Genomic DNA, 10,731 nt, shown 5'->3' on the forward strand with positions numbered 1-10,731 from the left:
GATTACTGTAGGATACTGAATAAAGTGTGTTGTAGTAAACAACTTTATGTAGGGTATCATCATATGATTACAGAATGGACATATCTTGTTTTTGCTTTGTAATGGACCCGTATCTGATATGTGAATACTTAATCACATGTCTCTGAACTCACGAGTCATTTTAAATTAAACAGTTAAAGTTTGTTTTATATCAACAAAAGCAATAACTAGAGTTTTCCTTAAATGTATGGTATCATTAGCCAGGTTGTCAGCACTTTTGTGCTTAAATACAAAAAATAATAGATACGTTAATTTTCTCTAAATCTATGTTTAGAAAATGTGCCTTTGCGTAAAACACTAATTTGGTTATAACAGCAGGTATATATTGACATAGTTGTATTTGGAACAACCTTTCGGAATTTTTTAATCCTCTTTATAAATTTGGTATTTGATTGGCCTTCAAACTGTTTTGATTCGAACTCCACTGATTAGTCTGATGGAGAGTGCGTCTGGCGTATAAAGCTGGTATATTTGATGAGTTTTTTCATCTAATGGACTGGAATATCTATTTTTAATCATTTTTAAAATATAAAATGAGAAGTGTGAATGGCAAAGGTCTTAACTCGTATTTTTTTATAAGAAAGTTTCATAGTTAAACATAAGGATAAATATATATATTTAATAGTGTTTTAATAATAGTTTGATTCCGATGCCCTCGAGTTAAGCTGACAAACTTGACTAATTCTATTTCGGACTTTATTGGTTTCGCGGTTTTTTTTGTACCCAATTGATTTCTATGACTGTTGATATCATTATTATACTCAGAATTGTCTTTCTTATTTTCTTTTTGTTCCAACTTTGGAGGTTAACGAAGAAAATCGTTCTGTTCTGTGTAATATGTGTACAACTAACCTAATTTGAATCGTTTCCGTACCACACAATGTATGGATAATATTTAAAACCGCATCGCCTTATAGCAGGTTCCAAATTTATTCTAAATCTTGGGAATTTTCTTTATAGACAATATATTATTTTGATTCAGTTATATGTTCCTGAGTTTAGTGTGGCGTCCATTTTTCTGAACTATGATTCATTATTGTTTATGAGCCAGCTCAAATCAGCCTCTGATTGCGGGATTTTCCCTATTTGTTGAAGATCCATTGGTGTTCACGAGCTGTTTTTCTTCTTTGGTCGGGTTTTTGTCTCTTTGTCAAATTCCACGTTTCAATTCTCAGTTCTACATCATGCTTGATCATCAATATATGTTATGCAATAAGGCTTATTTTGTTTCAAAGAAGTCTAATATTACGGATGCAACTCGTGCAGTACAACTGCTTCCTTGCTCTTAGCAACTGAGTATATATATGAGGGATTATTGTTGCTAAGACTTAACATGTCCTACTTAATGTGTTTTTTGTCATTTGCTTGACCTTTATTAACTCGACCATATCAATGCTTCTTCTTCTTCTAATTTTATTTTAGATTTAAATAACTTTCATTAGTGCTAAGGATAAAGATAAAAAGTAACTACAGCAACTTGATATTTTCAACAGTATCGAACGGAAAATATAAGCATGCTTATCCAGGATGAAATAACCAATAACTGTATGGTAATAACACTGATTGACGTCATTGTCGAAGGAAAAAGAAGTTAATTTGTTTAATGAAAAGATATTTATTTTCATGACCTTGAACATAGATAATCTCCAGTCTGTATGCACAATAATGTACTTTAATGTACATTTATATACTTTTTATAAACATGTTTTTGACATTGTCCATCAAATCTAATAAAGGTTATTCCAAGGTCAGTTAAAAACCAGTTATTGGTTTTGATTAAGTGTCATAGTTTTTTACTTCATGGATTTATAACAGGACATTTTGATCAAATTGTTTGACTTTTTATTTCAAATTAATTGTTCACTCGCTGTCCGTTGCATGTTTTTGAACTGCAACTATGAAAGGCCTTACAGGTCACATTATTTTGACCCGTTTGCTTGTGCAACACATTATAGTATGTCCCATTGCTCTAGAGCAACACACAACAGTCCATGCTGGTACCCTAGAGTATCGCACATCAGTTTGTTTGCATATCTTTAAGCTTGTTTGGGCACTCTGTAGAGGTAAAAATGTTTGCGTCCTCCAAAGAAGAGTACCGTAATTGCACAATTAGATTTTGATGAAATATCATAGAAAATGCAGTACAATATAAGTTTGGGCCTAAGGATAACCTTGAAATTGAAGTACTGGTGTTTCGTCCCTAAAAGGCTCTGACTATAACCCTCTCTTAAGCGGGCAACACATATTTGTTTGATATGATATGAAAAAATTTGATTTGAATACCCTATGTCAAATGTCGAATGCTTGAACTTTTCACAAGCTGTTTTTGAACAGATGAGGTACGTAAACGCAGTATTTCATTTTGACCGCATCTACAAATACCATCATCACAGTATTCCTTCATCGAACTGGTCCAAAACTGTGTTGCGACCGGAACGGCTTTCAAAATGCAATAAGATAGGTATAATATATCATTTGAACTACTCTTAAGAAGATACTATTTGATTTTTATGGGGGACTAGTATGTAATTTGAAAAAGATAGGACGGTAGTTTTGAGTACAAAAAAAAACAGGATGAGCAACTTTGGAGAAAAGGCAGTTTAACAAATTTAGGTAAAAAAATGCCAGACAATATTTTCGATTTAAAAGAGGGACGAAAGACACCAAAGGGACAGTCAAACTCGTAAATCTAAAACAAACTGACAACGCCATGGCTAAAAATGAAAAAGACAAACAGAAAAACAATAGTACACATGACACAACATAGAAAACTAAAGAATAAACAACACGAACCCCACCAAAAACTAGGGGTGATCTCAGGTGCTCCGGAAGGGTAAGCAGATCCTGCTCCACATGCGGCACCCGTCGTGTTGCTTATGTGATTACAAAATTTAATCCGGTAAATAGTCTAATTCGGTAGGTCAAATTCATGAAAGGGAAGGGGATTGTAGTTACGACGTAAGGAACATATCCGATATCATTTGTGAAACGGTTATTCCATAACGGTCAACCAACTCGTGATGGCGTCCGTAAAATTTACGAAGGGATGATTTCAACTTCACCATTTGGAACTCTTGGTTTAATAGCTTCCTTGTGAGCAGATTTAAGCAATTTCCTAGTTCCTAACCCCCATAAAAATATCAAATGGTAGCTCTCGTACGCTCAATGAAAATGTAGGACATGTGACAATACATATAGACGGTCATATGTGATTCAGATATATCGTAGTGACATGAAAGTAGAATTTATTTACTTTTAAATACGGTTGCTTTCATATCAGTTAATAATAGTCTACTTATATGTGATAAAATTAGATTCTCGTTTGATAATATATTGATGTCAACCATATTTATATTAATTCATGTTATATTCATAGCTCCCAAAGGTTCCTGAGTAGGGTATGTATATATGTCTTAATACAGCATGCAGTGGGAAATCACCAACTGTTATTTGTTTAAAATAAGTACACATTTTAAAGTATTTATATTTATATCTTTATCTATATCTATATTTGTTGACTGTTCTCAAATGCGAATTAAAGACCTATGTTTCTTTATCAATATATTCCGTAATAAAGTGAAAGATACGTTATTGTAACTCATTAAATGAAAAGGAATAATGTTTCTAAAAAGATAACTATAAAACACACTACGTTCACAAAGTAAGTTAAGTGTCAAAAATGTCTTGTTTAAAAGGGTTTTAAGGTGGTACCCAACACCTTCCCTAAAATTAATTTGGCTCGTTTAATTTGCATAAAATTTTGACAATGTATTTACTTAGACCCTTAGACAAAAATATAAAAATTTCAAAAAATTGGAATCAACCATTTCAGCAGAAAAATTACACTGGTTATATAGCAGTTTGACAAACACTAATTTTGACCATTGAGAAGCTTAATATTCCAATAACAACACAGTGTAATTAAAACGTTTAGCTCTTTTCCATCATGGTAATACTCCTATTGCAAATAAGTGTTTTATTTTGGTGTTTTCTGGTTTTGTTTTCTTCAATAAGTAATGGGTGCTCATGTCGCTTCAGATTTGATTGGCTTTAATCTCGAGATTTTTAAACAATCCTTGGAAGTCTTTATGTTGACCGACAAAAACATCAAGTTCGTACGTATATGTATAGAATAAGTATCGGAATAGTAAACTGCTAATACATAAGTATTGCATGATAGTAGCATCAGTTTACGAGCTAAGCGCAGATATAAACAAACGTTTACCCCAAGGTCTTGTAATTCAATTAAAGAAAACTAAATGTGCCTTATCATCAACTATTTATAATACGCGCAATTTTTAGTACAGCTATCTAGTCAGAACTGCATCAGAATGGCTGAAACGTATATATATAATATCCTACTACTGCATAAATGTGTCTTTGACGTCAGAGTATACGCATTGTTAACTTTAATGAAAAAATATATTTATCATATCTTTTTCCTCACTCAACGAACTACGGCAAACGTTTCAATGTGATTCTAGACTACAAAAGCTTGATGTTGAACGTGAGTCAGCAGAAATGAGATTGACAACAAAAGTCTTATGTCTACTGTAAGCAGCTTATTTACGTATCATAAAATTCTAATAACAATACTTTATGATAAAAACAGGAAACATTTCGTTTTTATATTGAAGAATTATAACCGCTAGTATTAAATTAAGGAAGTATGTGCATTCATTTTAAATTTGTTTTCACTTTACCATAATACAATGTTATACTATAGGATAGATATATATAGGAAGATGTGGTTCGGGTGCCAATGAGACAACTTTCCATCCGAGTCACAATTTATAAAAGTAAACCATTATAGGTCAAAGTACGGTCTTCAACACGGAGCCTTGGCTCACAACGAACAGTAACTTGAAGCTTTAAAGGGCTAGTGTAAAACCATTCAAACGGGAAAACCAACGGTCTAATCTATATAAAAAACGAGAAACACTTATGAACACCTCAACAAACTACAACTTCTGATCATCAGATTCCTATTTTTTACAATTTATTTTAGATTTCACGTAGTGTTTTGTAGCCTTTTTTGGGGAGGAGAGGGGGCATCATTAGTCGGTATCTCTTCAACTCATGAGTTTTGATTCTTCCTCTGCTATATTCTGTCCCCCTCCTTTTTTTTCTTTTTTTTTATTAATTGTGTACTTTGACTAACATCAAAATTTTAACATGCTATTTGATAATTTCCTGGTATTTAGCAATTGAACAAAAAAAATATTTTTTTTATTTTTATATTTTGTTTATAATATAGAAAGTTTGAAAGAGAGATGATAAAAATTATATAGACATAACTTGATAATAAAATTATCAGCTATCAATGTAAATGATTGCAATTGGGTGGTGGAAATGAAAACATGTTGTACTATAAGAAAACCCCATGGGAGAATAACTGATGTTAACGTACTTTAAATTACTATCTCGACTTCTCTGAAGTAACTAGTTTTAACTAGAGACCCTTTGACGTCAGAACGTTTGAATCAATAGTGTAAAACGATAAAAGAATGTTTGTTTTCCTTTCCATTTTTCTCTTAAGAATGATGCTCTTCAAATTACTTCATCTGTGAATACAGATTCAACAAATAATGTAAGTATATTGCCAATGTGGAATATCTAAAACCTTATCTGATGACGTCACTATCTATATCTATCAACATGTTTTATTATTTAGTTTTGATTGTTTTAGAACTCTGTTACATTCTTCCTTTTTGAATACAACATTGTTTTTCTTGTTGTTTTAATTTGCAAATTATATTTACATCATTCTGTTCTTTATGAGAAAAGTATAAACAAAATGAACTTTAATGAGACGTATCAACTCCATCAACTCAAAAGACATGCAAACGCAAACATACCTTCTTCATAACAAACAAGTGTTTTTCAATGCGAAAGGTTCGGATAGGATTTGTTTTCGGAATTTTTATCGTTGTTTTGCTTTCCCATTAATGTGTACCTGGTACATACAATCTACTTTAATTCAAATTTATAATAAAAAACACAGGAAACCACAGATAAATCAAATAGTAAATTGTAAAGTTAACACCAATCAATCAATCAATCAATCAATCAATCAATCAATCAATCAATCAATCAATCAAATTATTGTAGGCATTAAAACACAAAAAAAAACAACCAGAAAGTAAAATTTTTGCTTTAAACGAAAACTTATACCAAATCAAACCAAAATCTAACAAAACAAAACCATTGACTTTCGGGTGGTATTTTATCATATTGCGAGGTTAATTTCGTTTTTATAGAACGAAAAACTCGCTCTTTTTTAATAGCAATCAGAACTTATTTTATAGTTGTATACATTATATATTCTCATGACGACCATTAGGGGAAATTTCAGTCCGTTCATTTCCTTCTCAAACTTCTGATATTTTTCGATAAAACAATCTCCTTTGCTAGCTTTTCCTAATATCTGCACCTTTTACTCCCAATCATTTGCCTTTAGGTCCGCTATACATAGTTGACCAATTGTCGTTATTAACCAATAACCGAATAATCAATTCATGAAGATGTTATCTTGTTCTGTTAATGACGACATGTTCGTTCTTATAATAGGACACTGGTTTTGTTACATTTACTGATCCTAAAGCACCTGGATACTGTTAATAGAATTGCTGATAACATCCCTTAATACAGATGTAAAATGAAGGGTGTGTTGATTCAGACAAAGTACACTCCATCACGGTAATCACAAGACCAGGTTAAATGAGTTTAAATAGATTGTTATTATCAATTGATCACTGCTTTCTCTGATTGGCATTCATATTGTAAGCAGTTCATATATCATATTTTCCTTGTAATCTGCGATTAATATTGCAAGTTTCTGTTTATAAGATCGTATCTCTTTTTAAATATAAATAATGCATTAGAAACAATAATCTAGTCAAGATTTAATTGCCAGTTGATATTTCCCTAATCAGCAATAGTCTTCTTGGTAATCAGTGAATTGATTCAATGATACATGTAAGATTAGTTCTCAGTGCGTACATTTGTACTTATAAAAGTGAGTTTTACGATCTTTTGGTTTTCAAATATAGCCTCAAGGTGTTAAGATAATGGCGGGACAGTTCAAACTTAGAATAATGATGTACTCCATTTTTTTTTTATGTGCAGCTTATTGATAGTCGATGCCATGTCTAATGTGCAGCAAATGTAAAAACTTGTCAATAAAAAGAGGAGTCAGATACCAAAGGGACAAAAAGGAAAATATACCAGGGGGACAAAAAGGTAAATATACCAAGGGGACAAAAAGGAAAATATACCAGGGGGACAAAAAGGAAAATATGCCAAGAGGAAAAAAAGGAAAATATACCAGGGGAAAAAAAAGGAAAATATACCAGGGGGACAAAAAGGAAAACATACCAAGAGGAAAAAAAGGAAAATATACCAGGGGGACAAAAAGGAAAATATACCAAGGGGACAAAAAGGAAAATATACCAGTTGGACAAAAAGGAAAATATACCAAGGGGACAAAAAGGAAAATATACCAGTTGGACAAAAAAGAAAATATACCAAGGGGACAAAAAGGAAAATATACCAAGGGGACAAAAAGGAAAATATACCGAGGGGGAAAAAAAGAAAATATACCAAGGGATAACAAGGACAATATACCAAGGGGACAAAAAGGAAAATATACCACAGGGACAAAAAGGAAAATATACTCAGAGGACTAAAAAGGAAAATATACCAAGGGGACAAAAAGGAAAATATACCAAGAGGAAAAAAGGAAAATATACCAACTTAGGGACAAAAAGGAAAAGATACCAAAGGGAAAAAAGGAAAATATACCAAGAGGAAAAAAAGGAAAATATACAAGGGACAAAAAGGAAAATATACCAAAGGGAAAAAAAGGAAAATATACCAAGGGGACAAAAAGGAAAATATGCCAAGGGGACAAAAAGGTAAATATACCAAGAAGAAAAAAAGGAAAATATACCAACTTAGGGACAAAAAAGAAAATATACCAAGGGGACAAAAAGGAAAATATACCGAGAGGGAAAAAAAGAAAATATACCAAGGGACAACAAGGAAAATATACCAAGGGGACAAAAAGGAAGATATACCAAAGGGACAAAACGGAAAATATACTAAGAGGACAAAAAGGAAAATATACCAAGGGGACAAAAAGGAAAATATACCAAGAGGAAAAAAGGAAAATATACCAACTTAGGGACAAAAAGGAAAAGATATCAAAGGGAAAAAAGGAAAATATACCAAGAGGAAAAAAAGGAAAATATACCAACTTAGGGACAAAAAGGAAAAGATATCAAAGGGAAAAAAGGAAAATATACCAAGAGGAAAAAAAGGAAAATATACCAAGGGGACAAAAAGGAAAAAATACCAAGGGGACAAAAAAAAATTTACCAAGGGAGGAAAGGGAAATATACCAGGGGGACAAAAAGGAAAATATACCAAAGGAACAAAAAGGAAAATATACCAAGAGGACAAAAAGGGAAATATACCAGGGGAACAAAAAGGAAAATATACCAAGGGACAAAAAGAAAAATATACCAAGGGGACAAAAAGGAAAATATACCAAGGGGACAAAAAGGAAAATATACCAAGGGAGAAAAGGGAAATATACCAAGGGGACAAAAAGGAAAATATACCAAGGGGACAAAGAGGAAAATATACCAAGGGAGGAAAAGGGAAATATACCAAGGGGACAAAAAGGAAAATATACCAAGGGGACAAAAAGGAAAATATACCAAGGGAGGAAATGGGAAATATACCAGGGGGACAAAAAGGAAAATATGCCAAGGGGGCAAAAAGGAAAATATACCAGGGGGACAAAAAGGAAAATATACCAAGGGAGGAAAAGGAAAATATACCAAGTGGACAAAAAGGAAAATATACCAAGGGGACAAAAAGGAAAATATACCAAGGGGACAAAAAGGAAAATATACCAAGGGGACAAAAAGGAAAATATACCAAGGGGACAAAAAGGAAAATATACTAAGGGAGGAAAATGAAAATATACCAGGGGGACAAAAAGGAAAATATACCAAGGGAGGAAAAGGGAAATATACCATGGGGACAAAAAGGAAAATATACCAAGGGGACAAAAAGGAAAATATACCAAGGGGACAAAAAGGAAAACAAACCAAGGGAGAAAAAGGGAAATATACCAAGGGAGGAAAAGGGAAATATACCAGGGGGACAAAAAGGAAAACATAATAAGGGGACAAAAAGGAAAATATACCAAGGGGACATTAAGGAAAATATACCAAGGGACAAAAAGGAAAATATACCAAGAGGACAAAAAGGAAAATATACCAAGGGGACAAAAAGGAAAATATACCAAGGGAGGAAAATGGAAAATATACCAAGGGGACAAAAAGGAAAATATACCAAGCGGACAAAAAGGAAAATATACCAAGGGAGGAAAAGGCAAATATACCAGGGGGACAAAAAGAAAAATATACCAAGGGGACAAAAAGGAAAATATACCAAAGGAGGAAAAGGGAAATATACTTAGGGGACAAAAAGGAAAATATACAAAGGGGACAAAAAGGAAAATATACCAAGGGGACAAAATGGAAAATATACTAAGGGAGGAAAAGGGAAATATACCAAGGGGACAAAAAGGTAAATATACCAAGGGAGGAAAAGGGAAATATACCAGGGGGACAAAAAGGAAAATATACCAAGGGGACAAAAAGGAAAATATACCAAGGGGACAAAAAGGAAAATATACCAAGGGACAAAAAGGAAAATATACCAAGGGGACAAAAAGGAAAATATACCAAGGGGACAAAAAGGTAAATATACCAAGGGGACAAAAAGGTAAATATACCAAGGGACAAAAAGGAAAATATACCAAGGGACAAAAAGGTAAATATACCAAGGGAGGAAAAGGGAAATATACCAAGGGGACAAAAGGTAAATATACCAAGGGAGGAAAAGGGAAATATACCAGGGGGACAAAAAGAAAAATATATCAAGGGGACAAAAAGGAAAATATACCAAGGGGATAAAAAGGAAAATATACCAAGGGGACATTAAGGAAAATATACCAAGGGGACAAAAAGGAAAATATACCAAGGGAGGAAAAGGGAAATATACCAAGGGGACAAAAAGGAAAATATCCCAAAGGGAAAAAAAGGAAAATATACCAAGGGACAAAAAGGAAAATATACTAAGAGCTAGGACAAAAAGGAAAATATACCATGGGTCTAAAAAGGAAAATATACTAATAGGACAAAAAGAAAAACCATACCAAGGGGACAAAAAGGAAAATATACCAAGGGACAAAAAGGAAAATATACCAAGGGACAAAAAGTAAAAAAATACCAAAGGGAAACAAAGCAAAATATACCAAGGGACAAAAAGGAAAATATACCAAGGGACAAAAAGGTAAATATACCAAGGGAGGAAAAGGGAAATATACCAGGGGGACAAAAAGGAAAACATACCAAGGGGACAAAAAGGAAAATATACCAAGGGGACATTAAGGAAAATATACCAAGGGACAAAAAGGAAAATATACCAAGGGGACAAAAAGGAAAATATACCAAGGGGACAAAAAGGAAAATATACCAAGGGACAAAAAGGAAAATATACCAAGGGGACAAAAAGGAAAATATACCAAGGGGACAAAAAGGGAAATATACCAAGGGGACAAAAAGGGAAATATACCAAGGGACAAAAAGGGAAATATACCAAGTGGACAAAAAG

At 32.9% G+C, this 10,731-nt stretch overlaps 1 protein-coding gene across 1 annotated transcript; it reads left to right on the forward strand.

Moving 5' to 3' along the window:
- The first annotated feature begins 9,590 nt into the window (after positions 1–9,590).
- Positions 9,591–10,031, forward strand: LOC139525318 (S-antigen protein-like). Its single transcript, XM_071320521.1, has one exon. It carries the CDS (start codon positions 9,591–9,593, stop codon positions 10,029–10,031), a length of 441 nt encoding a protein of 146 aa, XP_071176622.1.
- Positions 10,032–10,731: the final 700 nt, after the last annotated feature.

Source organism: Mytilus edulis, chromosome 5, assembly GCF_963676685.1.
Source record: "Mytilus edulis chromosome 5, xbMytEdul2.2, whole genome shotgun sequence".
NCBI lineage: Eukaryota > Metazoa > Mollusca > Bivalvia > Mytilida > Mytilidae > Mytilus > Mytilus edulis.

Bases quoted from the DNA above. Each gene is read 5' to 3' on its own strand.
- LOC139525318 (XM_071320521.1), top strand. From the start codon at position 9,591: ATGGAAAATATACTAAGGGAGGAAAAGGGAAATATACCAAGGGGACAA.